We start from the raw sequence: 19,940 nt of genomic DNA, 5'->3' as shown, positions 1-19,940 counted from the left end.
TCGCCTAAGCAAATTCTCTCAGAAGACCTATAGTTTTACCGAGTCATGCGACTTCGGTAATATCGATAAAAATTAATATTGCAGTATGACGGTACAATACCGTTACATCCCTAATATATATATATATATATATGTGTGTGTGTGTGTGTGTGTGTGTGTGTGTGTGTGTGTATATATATATATATATATATATATATATATATATATATATATATATATATATATATATATATATGAACAATGTATCTATGTGTTTCTTTTTTAAATATTTCCCAAATGATGTTTAACAGAGCAAGGACATTGTCGGATAATATTTTTTCTTCTGGAGAAAGTCTTATTTGTTTTATTTCGGCTAGAATAAAAGCAGTTTTTAATTTTTTAAAAATCATTTTAGGGACAAAATGATTAGCCCCTTAAAGCAAATTGTTTTTTTTTTTTTTTTGATAGTCTACTGAACAAACCATCGTTATACAATAACTTGCCTAATTACCCTAACCTGCCTAGTTCACCTTAACCTAGTGAAGCCTTTAAATGTCACTTTAAGCTGTATAGAAGTGTCTTGAAAAATATCAAGTTAAATATTATTTACTGTCATCATGACAAAGATAAAATAAATCAGTTATTAGAAATAGGTTTTTAAAACTATTATGCTTAGAAATGTGCTGAAACAATCTTCCCTCCATTAAACAGGAATTGGGGTAAAAAAAATAAACAGGAGCGCTAATAATTCAGGGGGGCTAATAATTCTGACTTCAACTGTATATACCAATACACACTGTTTAGTGTGATTTCTGGACTCTCCCTTGCCTGGCTGCACTGGATCAGTCAGAAACCATAAAAGGCCTGGAGTGGAATGGGCACATTGATAGTGGTATGGAAAAGTAACATTTTACAACAGCAAAAGTGATTTCTGCAAAACAGTTCAGGATTTTTGCACTCATGTAACTAGTTGGGGTGGCAGTAGACCCATACAAATATTTAAGTAATTATGGAGATCTATAATTCCAGATGTTCATAAGATTATAAATATAGTTGTATGTAGAACATTGAGATAATATCCCATTAATTATTTCTAGATTGTGATGACTGCTCTATTATAGAAAAAGATGACATGATGTTATGGCAAGGTACTTATAAGATAACTGACTTTGTTTTAGCTTAACTTCCCATAGTTTGCTGTTAAACAAGAGAGTGCAGCCTTCAGGGGTGTCTTTTTTCGAAGAACTGAAAATCAATTGTTAAAACCTAAGTAATATTAGTATAATATTTACCAGTTCAATATCCTTTACAAATACAGCATACAGTGTCACACACACACACACACACACACACACACACACACACACACACACACGTACACACACACACACACACACACACGCACACGTACACACACACACACGTACACACACACACACACACACACGTACACACACACACAGACACACACTTTTATGATATTTGTTATGGACATATTATGCTTGAACATATAGGGTTGAGGCACAGTAAGAGAACATAATACAAAAACCCCAGTGCTATGAGACTTTGAGACTGTATGAGAATAACGTAATAAAATGTCAGATATTGGACTGAAATATATTTTTATTCGCTGTGTATGCTACGGAAGTCCTAAGAGGCAATGCATTCAAATATTTTTCTCTCCTTTAGTTGTGATCTCGACATAACAAAAGTGAGTGAAAATTAAGTTGTTAATTGTCCAGTGGCTTAGCGCAATCTGCATGGGCCCACCAGCAAGCATTAAGGTGGGGCTTCTATGTACTCAAGAAGTGTGTGAAAGAATCTAAAAAGCATTTTACCTTTAAAATGTCCATAAAAATGTCCTTTTCTTTATTATTATTATTATTTATTTATTATTTTTCTGGTCAAAGTTCACAGAGTAAATTCCTATTAGATGCCTGACTTCAGAGCTGAAAATATTAAGCTTGTAAAGCCTGTCTGGCTGTGGTAAAATTGATTAAACTAATCAATATAAAAATTGCACTGGCACAATGGATGATTTTGTCATTAACAGCAAAAAACAAATATAAGCTAGGCTACTTTATAAGACATAACTCGTAAATATTTTAGTTTTGTTTTGGCTACCAGTTTGTGTTTTGCCTTTTTGTTTTGGCTGCTGAAAGGAAGTGGGCATTGAACACAATTCCTTTCACCTTAAATGTTTTTCGTTATTCTTTTTTATTTTGTAGGCAACTGACAGACAAAAAAAATATTACAATTAAAATATAAATTATACCAAACGAAATCAAAATGTTTCAATAAAAAATTATGAAATTCCCAAAATAATTTTCTCGCACATGAATTATTAGGCATATATTTCTCTTAAGGAGTTGTCGCTTCATGGATGAATTGTCGCTGTGCTTTTGAGATAATTTAGAAAATAGATGAAATATTTTCAGGTCTTTATAAAACAAATATTTGCATTTTAACACAACCCATGGTAAATCCAGTAAATCTAGAGAAATTTTACATTTTAAGTTGGCCTACTCTGTACTGTAGCTGTTAAGTTAATATTCAAACAAGTGCCTGTAAGATTGTCATGCAATAAAGCATTCATAAACGCTAGGGAATAAAGAAAACAGAGAGAACAATATTTCAATGTGAAAATTACTGTTTAAAAAATAAAATGTGCATTTTGCCTGTGTGTTTGTGAGATAATCACTTGGTTTGATGACTAAATTGACAATTAAAAAAAAGTCAAACTAAAAACAAAACATTAAATCAATAATTAAATAACCCAAACTTTGTTGTATTTTGAAAAACGAGAAAATAATATTGCTAAAAGCAAAGGCAGTGCCTGCAGGCTTAGTTAAGAATGACACGACTGTAGTTTTTGCACTCATTTGTTTCACGGTGACTGGGAGACACACGGTGATTTATGAAGTCCCATGCAAATACCTATAACATTATGGAGATTGTGTTGTTCAGCTGTATATATTTAATCTTAAGAAAAAAATATTAAGACGTGTATGATGTTGCAGCGACTCTTGTCATGACCTATTTTACTTAATTTGACTAGTTTAGTTAAATAAATAAATATGTTATGCTAGGCTTATAACAGATTTTATTTTGGGTTTACGCTCCATTACAAGCACATAGGGAATCTATCTAATTGCAAATTAAATGTAAAATACCAGGCACCTTCAGCTAAAATTTACCCGTCCTGAAAATATCTTCTTTTGCAAATACTAGTTAGCCTACAATAATACACAATACGTAAACTACAATTACACACACGCACACACGCGCACGCACACACGCGCGCGCGCGCGCGCACACACACACACACACACACGCGCGCGCGCACACGCGCACACGCACACGCACAAACACACACACACACCATTATTATTACGAAATGGAGCTATTACATCTATAAGTAGTCTATATATGTTACAACATTCCAATGACTTTACAAATGTCAATATATTTGTCCACATGCAAAAATATGTATTTGTTTGATTCTAAGAAAAAAAGTAAAAAATGTTATCAGACATTTATAGAACGAAACTAATAACAGCATTTTACTCAAACACAATACATTTAGTAAATGAATAGAAACTGAATGTTCCATTGCTGAATAAAATCTCATTGGTTAAAAGCTCTAATATAAAAATAGACTGATAAGCAGGGCAACCAAAAGAGCTATGAAATGAAGAGAACCGACTATAGGAAATAATGTAATAAACATCAATGGAAATAATGAAAAATAATAGAGAAATATGATACAAATTAAATGGGTGATTCTGATGTTTGGTCTGTGTTTGTGCCAGCAGAGAAGGCTTTGTTGGCCCTGACGGCGTGCCACAGCCATTTAGTAAATATAAAACTTCAGTGTTTAACATTACAGTAAAGAATGCAGTATTTAATTGATGTTGTACCTTTTCTAAGCTTAATAGGTTTACAATTGAATAAAGTTTGCAATACATTGTTCCTCGAGTTTAAGGTATTTCGTTGAAGATGAATTGTTTTTTCCTCTTTCATTCTTGTTTCTTTTTCTCTCAAGGGACAGAGAGCTCAACAATTTATTATGCACCCACGAAATCTTGAGACCAAATAAACACCTTTTATGTGAATCTTCAACTACATAATTAAATTCATATCCATCTTCTCTCATGGTTACAGTATGTATAATTACATTTATTTAATACAATTTATTTATAGTTTGTTTTTAATTATGTTCTCGCTCCAAATTTTATCTGACTCCAGTTTAAGGTTTGTGTTAAATTTAGACTGTTTATAATTAAAACTGATCACAATTTATTGATTATAAATAAATGTAAATATATATTACTTTAAATAACACATTGTTTGTTATTCGTTCATTGGGGACAAATTATTGCAGGGGACTGGTACCTTGACAAAAAAGTTTATCCAGTCTTTTTCCATGAAAGTTGCTACAGTAGACAGGGGTCAAGAGGGCTACTAAATGATACTACAGTTGGATGTTCACTGGCCATAACAATAACATGCAAGGTAATAAAGACACCTCATAATCTGCTAATCTAAATTATTTAATTAGAATTCAAAATTAATCATATATGAATCACATATGCAAGTTACATAACTAAACAATGAGAAGCCAATTCATAGATGACAAACACATAACATCAGTTGACGATCCAAATATATGACTTCAGAATGTTTCAGGAAACACATATTACTAAGGTACAGCTTAAGGTACAATTTAAGAATGACAAAGCCTAATAATGAGGGTTTCAGGAAACGCAGCCCTGACCATCCCACAAAGTTTCCATGTTGTCTCCAGGAAATAAGGAGGTCAGGAAATCAAAATGGTCTTAGTTCATCATTAGTTTATCATTCAAGATTCTGCTGTTTAGCTGCTCGTTTTCTATTCAATAAAAATGTATTTTGTCAACCTGTCAATAGTGTAAAAAATTCTAATTCAATATGCTGAAATGAATTAAATTTGTCACATTGCTCTACATAATCAGATGGAAATTGTTTATCCAAAATAATATGCTTAATTTTGAAAACAGTTTATTGCTAAAATACTTTAAAAATTTTGATTACATGTTTTTTATATGATACATTATGTTTTATGTGATTTTGTTCTTTATTTAGTAGTTCCTTGTTTCTCTATTTAGTACTAAAGAAAACGATAATACACTTTGCGAACTATGATCATTTAATAAAGAATAACCAATTAATTTCTACTCACAAAAGTAACATCTATAAAGTAAACATATTATTTGTGAAAGAAATATGAATGATATGTTCGATGTTGATTTTAACCCAAAAATAAATAGCATTAATGTTGATAACAATAATAATAGCATACTAATAATATTAATTCTATAAGTAGCTCTCACTGATGGTATTTTTTTCTTTATTAATAATAAAATATTAATAAAGAACTACAATTAGCTTAAATTAGCTATCTTGCTTAATTAATTTTAGCTTATTAGATTTTGTGGTAATGTGTTATGAATACTTATTTACCATTATTCTAAAGTGTTAAAAACAAATCAAAAACAAGTAATGAAACAATGAGTGTTAATGATTTACAACACTAGATTATGTCCAAAACTATTCATGAAAACCTTTGTTTTATTGTATTATTTATTGTTTTGTTTATTTTATTCTATTTTGTATTATATTTATATATTTGTTTCTTTTTATTAAGATGCACAATTTGTTATTTAGGCACAGTCCCTCTTGGCATGAACGTGTTTTAAATCTTTTACTGTTTTTATGCATTTGAATAAAAAGTAGTAATTATATGACAGTATAACATTTGTTTTTATGGCGGCAGTTTTATCTCCGGCAGATCCAGATATTTCACGTAGTCTACTTGTGCGTGATCATGAAGTGGATTTAAAATGACAAAGGTTTTTGTAAACCAGCTGCATCTAATGTCGCATTGTGCTGCTTTTGACTACTGGGGTAAAGGCACACAAGTGACCGTCACAAGTAAGTTCTTAACTTTTTCCAACTCTTTTAGTAGCCTCTAGCCCATTTTAAATTTAAGAAAAATGTTATGCAGACAAACCTATTTGGATGTACAGTAATGGGAATATTGTTTATATTGTTGAGAACATCTGCAGCATTCAACAATTTGTTAATTGTATTTGTTTATAGCTTTGAAATCGCATTATTTTAATCTATGACTAATGTCATATTATGACTAATTTTTATAGTGAGTTTAATTTATCAAAATTTTGATTTAACCTAAACAACCGTAAAGCTTGCATAATATCCTATGCATAACCTAAAAAGTATTTGGCAGGATATAACAGTTAACATGGAAATGTAAGAATTTTCTGATGAGGGGAAAACATTTGTACTATATAGCATAACCTATAGATAAGATCAAGGCTTTGGTAATGTAACAGCAAAACATTTTTTGCTTTATTTGAGTTTTTTTCTAAATTACCTTGCGAGGTGCAGTAGTCTAAAAGGAAAATATAAGATCTTGTACAGCTGAAAGAAATAATGTAATGCTGTGAACTACTTCGACTACTGGGGTAGAGGGACGCAGGTGACCGTGACAAGTAAGTTAGTTTTGCTTCCATTTGAATTTGCTATTTCATATTAATGTCTGTAATTTTTTTAAAGTTATGCCTGTAGCATTATTGTGAGCTGTTGGTAATAGACATTTGAGTCTATTGAAATCACTTTGGCATAGCCTTATGTCTGGCATAGTCTACAGACTTCTGAAACTTAAAAATTTTTTTAATTAAATGCCTTTCCTTGGGTCATTTGTCATGAAGGCATGTTTTATGAGGTGATTAAATGGGCTGTTTATTATTTCCTTGTATTTTCTGAGTGTTTTGCTTCTATAAATTATTCAAACAATGTTTCAATTTTGTAATTTATTCCTTTTTATTTGTGCAAATGAGGTTTTAATTGCAACCTAAAAATGCTAGCTTATTATTTTATTTACTTTTTTGTTTGTTTATTTTAAGTCTAATTATAGCCTAATTATTACAGCATGTCGGGTAAATACAGCCTATAGGATAAAGATGATTTAGTTTTGTGATCAGTTAAACACGTTTATAATGTGTGTTCCAATGCTAAAAAGCTCTGATTGTCTTCTGAAATATTTATCTATTTATTTTCTCTGACTCTTGAGAATAGGTTCGGTAATTTTACTTTTATGTCAAAGAACAGGTTCAATTTACTTTAAGTTTTTTAAGATTTATTTGTGTATGTGTGTGAAAAAGTGAGACAAAAAAAACTGAATGAAGAGATATTGGTAACACTTTGCAGTACAGGCACATTAATATGCATTTTATAATGCTTAATTATGCACAGATAATTATGAGTTAATATATGTATTAAAGAAATGAAGAAATCCATAATTTATAAACCAGTACTGGATGAGCAACAAATTAACATTCTATATAATTCATACATGTAACCAAATTGTCATTACTTAAATAAGCCATAGGCCTACACTGTAAAATACGTTGTTGTTGTTGTTGCTTTTTGGACTTGCGAAAAAAAAGCATAACATTATATTTTTACAAAAAAATCCTACTTTTTATTTCTTGTATCTTATATTGTGTTTACAATCTTATTTTTTTTTTTTTACTTCAAAATGCAACGTTTAGTTCAATAAGCTTGAAGTTTCTTTTTTATTTATTGTGCTTAAAAAAACTAAGTAAATTCTTACAGACCTGATTAAAATCTATATTGCTTCGTAATCTATTGAACTAGGAATTTGCATGCTCACTTGGATTAAAATGTAATTTAATTTAATTTGAGTCACATAAGATGAAAGAAAACGTGTAACCACTTTGAACTTATTTGTGTATTTGACAGGATGTCAGTAGAGATAAACGAGTCAATTTAAATGTGAATTCCTAAGTTAACAAACATTTAACATTATTAATAGTTATGGTTAGGCTTTTACTAGCGTAAGTTCTGTGTGAAAGTAGTTTCAAAGCTTTTTTAAGAACCCTGCTCCACATTTTTTTCAGTATAATGTAAAAACATTTTTTTAACTAATGATGTAAAGTCATGCCAATTATAACAATGGTCAAAGTAAAAGTTTACCTTCCAGTTGTCTGCTTTAATTAATCTTTAGAAAATGTTTAATGTATTAAAATGTTAGGACTTTACTTGTTATGGCTTAACTTGTTGAGGACTGTTATCTAATTAATTATAGACTATAATTAGTTAGTTTTGTCTGTTCCTCAGCAAGTAAAATCATAACATAAAGATACCTTGGCAAATCATTAGCTAATGAATAATTAAAGCAGACAACTGGCAGTTGAAATGCAGGGTTTTGACCTGTTGTAATTAACACATGAATTTACATCATTGGTTAACATACTGTAATACTGTAATATTAAATACATTGCAAAGTTTAAATTTAAATCATATAGAATTTTCATTTGAAGCTTATTCAGTAATCAATAAATGTTTTAGCTTTTTATTAGTTATACATGATCTCATGATTATCAGTTAAATATTATTTAAATAATATTAGTGCACCCATATTGTAAAGTGTTACTGAGATTTCAAAAAATTTTAAGTGATTTACAGCTATTTATGAAATAGATTAGAGAGTCAAGCTCCTATTAGATTGAAAAGGAGGTTGGAGAAAGTATTTTATTCACCCTCAGCAGCCTTCAAGTACTGCTATGACAACACACATTCAACCATTAATCCATTCTCATCATACAACATTGCAAACAATAATAAATAAATACCTGTAAAAGACAGCACAATGTTATAATTTATATTATTAACTTTTATTTTTTCCAGGTGTATTGCTTATGATGAATTTATATAATATATTATTAATGTTATAAAATATCATTAATGTTTCTATGTGCAATCTATTATTCTGCATTTTTTGTTTTCTCCTTTAGATGAAGCAATAAAAGCACCAATTGTATTGAAAATGTCTCAGTGTAATTCTCCCACTGATTCCTTAATTCTTGGATGTCTTGCCTCTGAGTTTTCACCTGACAATTCAGTAACCTTCAGATGGAGTAGTAATGGAAATAAAATAGCAAATGTTATCCAGCATTCTACAGCAAACAAGCAGAAGTTAAGCTACATCACTATTACCAAAGAGCAACGAGACCAAAGTAAAATAACATGTACAGCAGATCATCCAACAAAAACAGTCAGTGAAACATTCAGAGAAATTCAAGGTAATGACAGACATTAACACGTTGAGCATAACATTATTGCACAAATATGCTGTTGAGGTATACAGTAAAAATGTTAATTTTGAAAAAAAAATGTTTTGTTAAATGTGTCTAAGTAAAAAAAAATAAAAAATAAATGATTCTTTATAGCTCCAACCCTGAGTTTGGTTCTTGTACCGACTGAGAAATATACATTTGCCATGTGTGTTATTGAGGATTTCTACCCCGAAACCATCACTGTACAGTGGAAAGAAAATGACACTGACACAAAGAACCCGACAAATCTGGAGTACAAACTGAACAAGGATGGTCTTTACACAGCTCTCAGTCTTCATAAATTAAACGAGATTGTGATTGCAAACACTAAGTATACCTGTAAGGTCTCACACAGAGGAAAAACATTTCTTAAAACACAGAACTTCAAAGGTAAATCATCTTCCGTTTTAAATACACACATGGATATGCTCATCTAAACTGTTTACAGTTCAAACATACACATAAATCCAGACTACACATTAAAATACATTTCTTTTTCCATCCCTTTTAGCTAAATTCACACTGATGCTGAAGCCACCAATGGTGAGAGAAATGTTCATCAATAACAGAATTGTCTTGCAAGCTGTTGTTTCTGGAGATTTGCAGAAAGCAGTGAAAGAAGCTTCAGTGTCATGCAAAATGGACAATGTGCCTATAAATAGTGTGAGCCAGGAAAAAGATTCAAATGACAAGTCACAAAATGAAAAAATAATGAAAGTTACTGTTGATACAGAGAAATGGTTTAATGGTGGAAAAGTCACCTGTACCACCCGGGACACGCTTAATAACAAAGACATCAAGCAGGAGATCCATATTAATAAAGGAGGTAAGCCAATGTAAATCTTCAATTCTACCTCCTTTTTGATTTGCTGTTTATTCACAGATTATGAAAAGACACAAAAAACATCACTTCACTATCACTGTTTGGAGCATTTTTACTCTCTTAAAGCTTAGACTGGCTTTATACACAATTATTATTCATTAATTTGAGAATCTTCTGATTGACTGTTGAATCTTTATCATTTTCTCCAATTCAGATAGACAGGAACCCAGTGTTAAAATTTACAAACCTGATGTTATCAACACAACGACTATCTCTCATGTGTGTGAAGTCTCCAACCCCAACCTTGGTGATGTCTATATTATGTGGAAAGTGAACAATGTGTTCACAGAGGGCAAATCCAGTGGTCTCATCCAACAACAGGGCTCCACATCTGTTGTCAGCATTCTCACAGTCTCAAAAGAAGAGTATGAGAACCCCAAAACCACCATCAACTGTGCTGTTGTACACGCCAACATGAATAATACAGCATCTCCATTACTAACATCAGCCAGCAAAAGTAAACAGACAGAATGTGATTACTAACTTTTGTCTGTTCTTGTGTGCATTTGCAAATGTTTTTACTTTGTGTTGCTCACCCGTTAGATTAAGTATTATTGATGTTTCTGTGTATTTGTCTGTCTGTGTCACAATACATGGGTCAAACTTCAAAGCCACACTTAAATTTATACATTTGCATGGAAATTTAATGTGAACAAATATGTAGTGAGTGTAATGTTATAGTGTAATAAAACAATAGTGTTCAAGAGCAAAAATTAATTCTGACCTGTGTAAATGTGATACTTTTCTTAAAACCACACTTGTATGTTTTGTCCTGTGTTTACTGCACATCTGTAGCCTTTATGTCTCCTGAAATAACATATATTTCATATTTTATTTAATTTCATATTTTATTTACTAAATATTTTAAATTTGGAACTAAATTTGATTTGAGTTTTTATGTTGTTTCCCAATAAATCTTTGTGTTTGCATGATTAAGTCCGGCACTTCTATGCTTTGCTTTTTGGTCTTGTTTTATTCTGTATTAAGAAAAACTAGGACACACTGCACAAAGGTAAAAGCACATCGTCATTTCCAAATGTGACTTTCAAAATCACCAGTAAATACTGACATTTACAATCAGTGCAGTGTGCAGATATTTTGTGAGGGTGATATATTAAAATGAATGTACATTACATTTGTTTTGGTAAGTCCATTATAAAGAAAAATACTATAGTTATATTGAGAATATTTTATAACATATTTGGTGTGATTTGATGAAAATTATTAAGATAAAACACAAATCTATATTCATTTGTCTCCTTCTGTATGTGTGTATTGTTTGTAACTTGGTGTGTAATGAATGTGTAAGTCACTGGTTAAATTGTTTATGTGGCACTAACAAGCATAATAATACTTTCTATAAACTGAAGATGACTGATAAACGCTGTAGTAAATACTTTGCACAATGTGCTTACTGTACACAGGATTTATTTTGTGTGTTTGTTTCAGAGGAGCCTCCTGAGCCAGAGACAGGTTTTGCTCTTCACTGCAATGAAGATGTTCTGGAGGAGGACGAGTTCAGAAGTCTCTGGTCCACAGCTACATCATTCATCTTCCTTTTCCTCTTCTCTCTGACCTACAGCGCTGTGCTCAGCCTCTTCAAGGTAAGATTGGTATGAATAAATCAAGAGTTTATACAAGGAGATGTCTTTTTTGCTTGATTGTGTTATTCATGCTGCAACTGATAATAAGGCTTCACTTTGGTTTGTGTATGTGATTTGTTTTATAATTATGTATTATTAAATGCTTTTTTTCCCTTTCAGATGAAGCAGTGACGATTTGTTGAAAGAGTTTGTGAAAACTTCAACACTTGTAATTTCTTTTGTAACTTTTTCAATCTTTTGAAATTGCAAAAGAAAAATATTTCTATAATCTCTCTTGCTCTGTAAGTGTCTTTTAAAAAAATGCATGTTTACTGTTTTAACTGATGTTGAAGCTTCATAATGCCGCCCCTCCCCGTGAATATATTAATTTATATGTATATATTGCTCACAGTCATTAATAAAGTCTTATTTTATCTCTCAAGTTTTCTAGTTTTAAATTCAAATGTTTTATTAGACTCTTCTTATAAGTGACATTATGTAACAGTTTTAGCAGAGAAAGGCAAGGCAAGGCAAGTTTATTTATATAGCACATTTCATACACAATGGCAATTCAAAGTGCTTTACATAAACAAGAATAAAAGAAACAAGTAAAATAAAAACAAATAATGAAAATGCGTAAAAACAAGACAAAACATAAAAACAGGTAAAATGTGATATAAAAGAATGAAGAAGAAGAGAAAAACATGACAGAAAACATGATAGAAAAAAAAGTTAGATTTTGGTTTAGTTTATTGAATTAAATGCAGGAGAGCAAACACATTTATTTCAGATAAACTTTTAGATAAAATACAGCTTATTAAAATAATTGGAAGTTTGTACACTAGGAGATAATGACACGACGCGCACAAGCACACACATACACACACACCTTTATTATTATGAAATAGTTATTACATCTATATTATATTTGTTACAACATTCCAATGACTAAGTTTTTATGTAATTTAGTGTATCAATACTTTTGTCAACGTGCAAAAATCAAGTATTTTTTAATTCTACATTTAAAGAAGAAAAAGTAGAGGAAATATTACTGTTATTAAATAAAACAAATAGGCCTATTAGCATTTTACTCAAACCCATGCACAATAAATACAGTAGATGAATGGAAACTGAACTTTAAAATGGTTTCTTTTTTTGGCTGCATGCCTACATATATAACCTTTTTTTCAGATGTTAAAAAAATTAATGTTCATGCTTTCTAGAAATTTGGAGTAGTTCTGCAGCATCTTCTGTTGTTGCATTTGAATATTTAGTCTCTAGGGAGCCACCATAGTCACCACTGCAGAATGTTCAGATGCGCATATACTGAACACAGAGCAGGTGCAAACTGCTCAAGGAAACGTTTTAAATAATAAAAGCTGCAGTGTACAAGCTGATAAAACGATAATATCATTTATAACAAACTTTTTAGGGACAGTTTGCTGGTGTAATATAAAACAACCTGTTCTTTTGTTAATAGTTTAAATGTATCGGCATCCTATATGTAATCTACATTTCTAATGCTTATAAATCAACACTTAAGATATTTTTACATTCACATTACATTTTGTGTTCCAAAATCATGTCCCTTAAGAATTTTAAATGTTGCAATACAACTTTTCTTTTTAAGGTCTACTAAGTAATAATGTCATGGTGCTTGCATGTGAAATGAAAGGGCTTTACTTTGACTACGATCTCTCAGAGGAATTTCAGAATGTCAAAATTAGATCTATTCGGAAGCATCTAGGTATTTGGGGCATCGGTTTCTTCCCTTTTTCTTACACCTGCAGAAGCGAAACTGCGTTTATGTTAATGACAGTTCTTAGAAGTGTTTAAATTTACCATTGTAGCCTGCAACGATGAAACAAATACAAATTTAGTCAAACCTATCACGTTTACACCCTCATAGAGGTCATCTATGCTTTCTTTCTCAAATAAAGTTAAATAAATGTATTTGTTGTATAACTTTTTAGACATGTATTAAAACTAGGCTCCGGTCTTTGAACCTATACCTTCTTTCATATCACAAAACAAAAACAATCTATTATGAACATAGTGCATGTCGACGGGAGAGCGAAGACACATTTATATTAAAACAGGTAATTTGGCATATTCTTAACGAAATACTTATCCGAACAAACATTGCCTCCGTGTTGCTTTAATAAACAACATTAAAATTAGACAATATTGCACATGAAATAGTCTAAATTATATTTAGGCAATAAATAAATAACAATGTTACTTTAAAAATTATTTCTTAAAAATGTGACTAAAATGATTTTGGGTGGTTTGGGTGAAGTTAAAATGTATTTGTTTTGTTTTATTATTAAATATTTAAACATTTATATCTTCTTCTTTTTTCTAATTTGGTGCTCTCCAGTGGAATATTTAACTGCTTAATTTTGCACAAATGCTCGTGCGCCATCTAGTGGTGACAATAGCATTAGACGAGTCAGAAAAAAAAAAAATTAAGTTCTATAATGTGTGCATTTATTTATTTTTTTTAAATTGTCCAAGATTTGGTCAAATTAACTTTATAAATGTGCTGATTTGGAAAAACTTTATTGGAAACAATATTATGTAGAGTGAATTAAGGGTGATTGAGACATAAGGTTGAATGGGAGAGTATATCTATACAGAAATATTTTTTATTGCCTGATGATCATTTTATTTATTTATTTATTTATTTATTATTATTTATTCATTTATTGATAAAATAAATAAATCAATCAATAGAGTGCTAGCTGCGAGACTGCTAATTATTATTATTTTATTCAAGAATGACACATACAAAACAATTCCAGATGTATACAAAAAATTAAAAGCATAAAAAAGTTATAGAGGTACAAAAACTCAATAGATAAAACAAAATAAAATAACAAATAAAGAAAAATAGTATTATAAATAATGCTAGGTCTTGCTAACTCACAATCACTTAAATATGTCAACAATACACAGTTTTAACAGCTTTTGTTTACTCTTCTTAAATGGTATTATTATAAATATTTAGTTCTTTAAGTAGCACTAAAAATGATTGCTAAATTTACATCGATGGATATGAAACTTGGTAAGTACAATCAAAAGATTAATAACATAAGCGTTATTTTCCAACTACTTATAATAGTTAAAATAAATAAATAAATAAATAAATAAATAAATAAATAAATAAATAAATAAATAAATAAATAAATAAATAAATACATAAAGGGGGTGTTTCTGGGTATAATGAACAGAATGAAAAAAATGACATCGATGTCTTCAATAAATCTGGTTAAAAAAATGCTTAACATTACAGTTGCATGCCCTCATTGGTGTGACATCACCTCAGAGGCGGGGCAAGTGTCTAACAGGAAGTTGAACCAAAAGCACATAAGGTCAGGAAATGACAACAGCAGTAAGTTGTTATAACACATAGATATAAACATAAGCTAGAGCTGCCTTCTTTGAAATGAATGCGGGACCAGTGGTGTAAAGTAACTAATTACAAATACTCAAATTACTGTAATTAGTTACTTTTTTCAGGAATTGTAATTTACTGAGTAGTTTTAAAAATGTGTACTTTTACTCTCACTTGAGTACATTTTTAGTGCAGTATCTGTACTTTTACTCCACTACTTTCCTTCAAACTGCAGTCACTACTTTATTATTTCTTGTCTATGGGGATTAGAAGACTTAGTCCTGTAATTCCCATCCAATCAAATGACACATAGAAGGGACTGAAATGGTCTTAAACACCCAGCAAGCACAAGACATCAATATGACGTCAGATTGACATTGTACCCCAATGTCGTGGGGACGTTGCATTTTGTTTGGTATTTACTATGATCTTAAAGCTGCTTTGACACAATTTACATTGTAAAAGCGCTATACAAATAAAGGTGAATTAAATTGAAATGAAAATCGGGTTGACATCAGAACTCAATGTCAGACCAACGTCAATGTCCAACCAAAAACCAACCAAATATCAACGTCTAATGATGTCACAGCTTGAAGTTGTGTGAACGCTACCACTATGACGTCTATCAGATGTTGGATTTTGGTTGCCATACCTGATGAATAAATATCAGTATTTGACGTCAATATGATGTTGGTTTTAGATGTTGGCTCCACGTTGGATTTTGGTCACTTTCTTGTGACACAACTTTCATTTAACGTTGTTACTAGACATCAAAATAACATTATGCTTAGAAGCTGGCTATTGAATTTTGGTCACTTGATATTATAACCTAAATCTAACCTAATATTAACGTCTTATGACGTTGTGTGCCTGCTGAGCAATAACTACATGCACTACAGAATGTTACGTTTACACACATCCACAGCATACAGCGTAATGCTCACTACTCATGAGTACTTTTGAAAGGGCTACTTTTTACTCCTACTTTGAGTAATATTTACAACAGTTACTTTTACTCTACTTGCACTATTTTTTTAGTCAAGTAATGGTACTTTTACTTGAGTATGATTTTTCAGTACTCTTTTCACCACTGTGCGGGACCAAGGTGAAGTGGAGGACTGTGGCCATCCAAAGCCAGAGATATACACCTACACTGTTAGACCTTACCGGGCATTTTTACAGTAGAATACTGGCAACACTGTTGCCAGTTACTCACTGTAAAAGTTTGATTACAGTAAGTAACTGGCAACAGTGTTGCCATTTAATAACTGTAACTGAACCATTACAGTGAGTGGCTGGCAACAGTGTTGCCAGTTATTTACTGTAACTGAACCAATACAGTTAATTACTGTAATAGAGCAGTAGTGGTAACTAACTGGAAACTGTGCACAGTTAATTACTGTACTGTAGTGTTACAACTCACAGCATTATACTGCATACACATTAATAGCATGTCATAGTCTTACTAAAATTAATTAGTATTCTTACCTTTTATTAAAAATAGAAGGCATAAAAATTTAGACAAATGTATTTTATTGTTTTGGCAGCAAACAAATACAACAGAAAATGTATAACAAAATTAAGAAATCAGCAGATATAAATATCATCTTTCATATTACAGGTCTGCACAGTAAGGCTGCGGTCACACTATCATTTGAGCATGCAAAATTCTGTCATACGGCACTGCGAAAAGAAGTGGGATTAAGCAAAATAATTGGAGATTGAAAAAGCAAGTGACTGGTCCATAGTTTAAATTTTTATGATCTTTGATTGGTCTCAAGCAATCACATGATGTGATTTCGCAGGTCAGAGATCTCCAAGTTTGAACTTTCCAATGCTGCAAACAGTGAAATTTTTCGCATGAGCTATCATTCCAGGTCTGCAGCACTCACATGCGTTTGAATGGAAGTCTAAAGGGAGAAAAGTGCAGTGTGACCAGGACTTTAAGCTGTAACTCTAATTGAACACACCTGATCAAACTAATTAAGGCTTGTTAGAAATCTACAGGTAATGTTGAAGCAGGGTGTGAACTAAACTCTGCTGCGCTGCAGTTCTCCAGGAACTTGGAGTTTGACCCCCATGGTATATAGCATATTTTTAAAGCAACTGCCAACATTTATCACAATCACATATAAAATAAAAAAAATGTACGCATGCACACACACACACAGAAAGTGCTGCAGTAAAATGTGTTTCTCTCTCCTCAATGCTGACCATGCAAAAAAAACAAACAGCAAAAAACAAAAAATAATTATTTTATTTTTTAAAGTTTCGAATAATTAAAAAATAAGCATATGAAAAGAACACACACATACTCTCTCTCTCTCTCTCTCTCTCTCTCTCTCTCTTTCTCTCTCTCTCTCTCTCTCTCTATCTATATATATATATATATATATATATATATATATATATATATATATATATATATATATATATATATATATATATATATATATAGAAACATGTTTGTCAAACACAGGCAGATACTGTCAATTCTCAATAAAAAGTTTAAAATAATTATAAAAGACAAAAACAAAGTCGCCAACACCGAAAATCTAAAGGATCCAATCTTTTATTGTTATAATTATTATCTACTTTAAAATCTCATGACCACAAACTTTTCTATGGTTTCTAATATAAATTCATAGGTGGAAACACAGCTCTGAAAAATAATTAGCAACAAACTCACAACCTTGATTCCCTGTGATGATTTCTGTGCACATGTTACCTTACTGAGATGATGGAATTTATTGGTTTTTATGTGCATAAACTTTTAGCATCTGTACAGTATTGCAATATGCAATATCCAATAAATAAATATACTTAAAAGCGAGGAGAGGCTAACTAGCTAACAATGTAGCTTTCAAGTACACAGTTCAAGATAACAACGATATAACTTAAAACACAGCCTTATTTTAGAAACCCTCAAAAGCATTTTAACACATTTTACTTACTCATTGTAGATTCTTATTTAAAGCCTAAAACATCAGACTCTACATCTGAATTGATAGACAGAGAATAGAGCACACTCAGCAGTAAACAAATCAAACACCTGACTCAGCATTTTCTGAAAACTTTTTCTAATACCTTTGTGTTTAGAATAAGACAGCCTGTGGGAGTGTGGTGAGGCCTAAATCATTGTCTTCTGCCTTTAAAATGCACGTCTCTATAAACAGCACCATAGAGCTTCAGAGTAAATGGGACAGTAATGGTTGAACAGTAATTTGCCATTTATTGTCACAGTACATAAAGTAAATTACTGTAATTTATCCTTTGCATTACACAATTTTATACAAACTCTACTCCTTTTACAGTAAAATACTGTTTCATTTCATTACAGCAAAACACTGACTAGTTTGCAGTTATTTACTGCATAATCTACAGGGTAAGAGTGCAGTTAAGCTTTAACCCTAATTAAGCACACCTGATCAAACTAAATCTAAAGGTAGTGTGTTGAAGCAGGGCTGGAACTAAATTATGCTAGGCTGCAGCCCTCTAGTAGTTTGACACCCCTGGAGCATAGCATATTTTCAAATCAACTGCTACATTTATCACAATTATGCACATATTGTTTAATAAAAACAATTAAAATATGCAAACTTCATCCATAGGAAAAAAAAATTATAATAAATAATCTGATCCTCATGTAGTTCCAAAAAACATAAAAATTACATGATTTATACATTTATTTAGGTAAGCCTTTATACTATACTGTTAATCCCACTTTTACTTATTTTAATTGAAGTTTTCCAAACAAATTTATTGAGTCTCTGCAAACATGTATGTACGTGCTGTTTAAGATATATTTTTTTAAATAACGCATTTTTACTAGTCATTTAGCAAAATACTAATATTCAGTTGAAAGTGCAATTGAAAAGCTGAACTATAGGTTAAATTAGGCAAATTAGACTAATTATAGAAACGTAAACAAAGTTATAAGAATTATTATGACAATTTCTTTGCTCTGTGTGAATATTTTTGCCTTTAAATGCATTTCATCCATATCTTATGCTTAGCTTTTAATGATTTCTGTGGTATTGGTTGACTCCTGATACTCAATGTTAAAACATAAAAGAAACCAAAGAAAACACATGGCTGCAGTGAAATTCAGCTTATCATCAATGCAATGTCCCACTCTCCCCTCAATACTGACCATTCACATATCAAAACTGAACAGTAAATATATATAAATATATAAAATTATATAATAAATATAAATAGCAACATAAAGCATCAGAGTAGATGGGGCAGTAAGGGTTGATCAGTAATTTACCATTTATTATGACAGTAAATATCTGTAATGGGTACATAGAGTAAATTACTGTGATTTATTCTTTGCACTACAGAATTTCATACAAATCCTGCTTCTTTTACAGTAAAATACTGTTTCCTTTCATTACAGCTAAACACTGGCTATTTTACAGTTATTTACTGCATAATCTACAGTAAGGGTTAACAGTGTACTATATATATCTATGATCGGGAGCGCTCCTGGTGGTGTGCATGGAATAGTATGTAACAGGAATAGCTCCCTGTTTAATTTGATCTAATCCGAGTCCTGAAACACCCAGCCCCTGTCCTGCTTTCATTTCTCATTCTGACAGAGTGAACGATTCGTTTGTGACATTGTGACATGTGCGAATGCCATTGCTTGCTTATTTTATTCAACAAAGCTACCGTAAGCCTAGAATTTAGTGTGAGTTGGTGAATGTAGTGACTGTATTATCATCAAGAACATTACTTGTTATAAGTACAAAATTTATAACATACAAAAAAACATAAAAAACGAAATCTTACTCATGAAATGTTCTGCCTGCCTGCATGTTTGTTTTCTTTGTTTGCTTGTTATTACACACGTACACAGCGCAGAAGTCCAGCATCTTCACATTGGCACA

General features: G+C 31.1%; 1 protein-coding gene and 1 gene segment (V, D, J or C); both read left to right on the top strand.

Moving 5' to 3' along the window:
• The window catches only part of ighd (immunoglobulin heavy constant delta), a 184,658-nt gene that overhangs the window by 143,707 nt on the left and 21,011 nt on the right, over positions 1 to 19,940 (top strand). The gene's annotated exons all lie outside the window — the stretch shown is intronic.
• Positions 5,910 to 12,088, top strand: LOC101886979 (immunoglobulin heavy constant gamma 2-like). The segment is given in 7 exon segments: positions 5,910 to 6,533; positions 8,862 to 9,149; positions 9,297 to 9,572; positions 9,694 to 10,008; positions 10,220 to 10,522; positions 11,515 to 11,669; positions 11,829 to 12,088. Coding segments are annotated over 6 exon segments (1,317 nt in total).

Source organism: Danio rerio, chromosome 3 (genome assembly GCF_049306965.1).
Source record: "Danio rerio strain Tuebingen ecotype United States chromosome 3, GRCz12tu, whole genome shotgun sequence".
NCBI lineage: Eukaryota > Metazoa > Chordata > Actinopteri > Cypriniformes > Danionidae > Danio > Danio rerio.
This window is presented reverse-complemented; position numbering and strand designations above follow the sequence as displayed.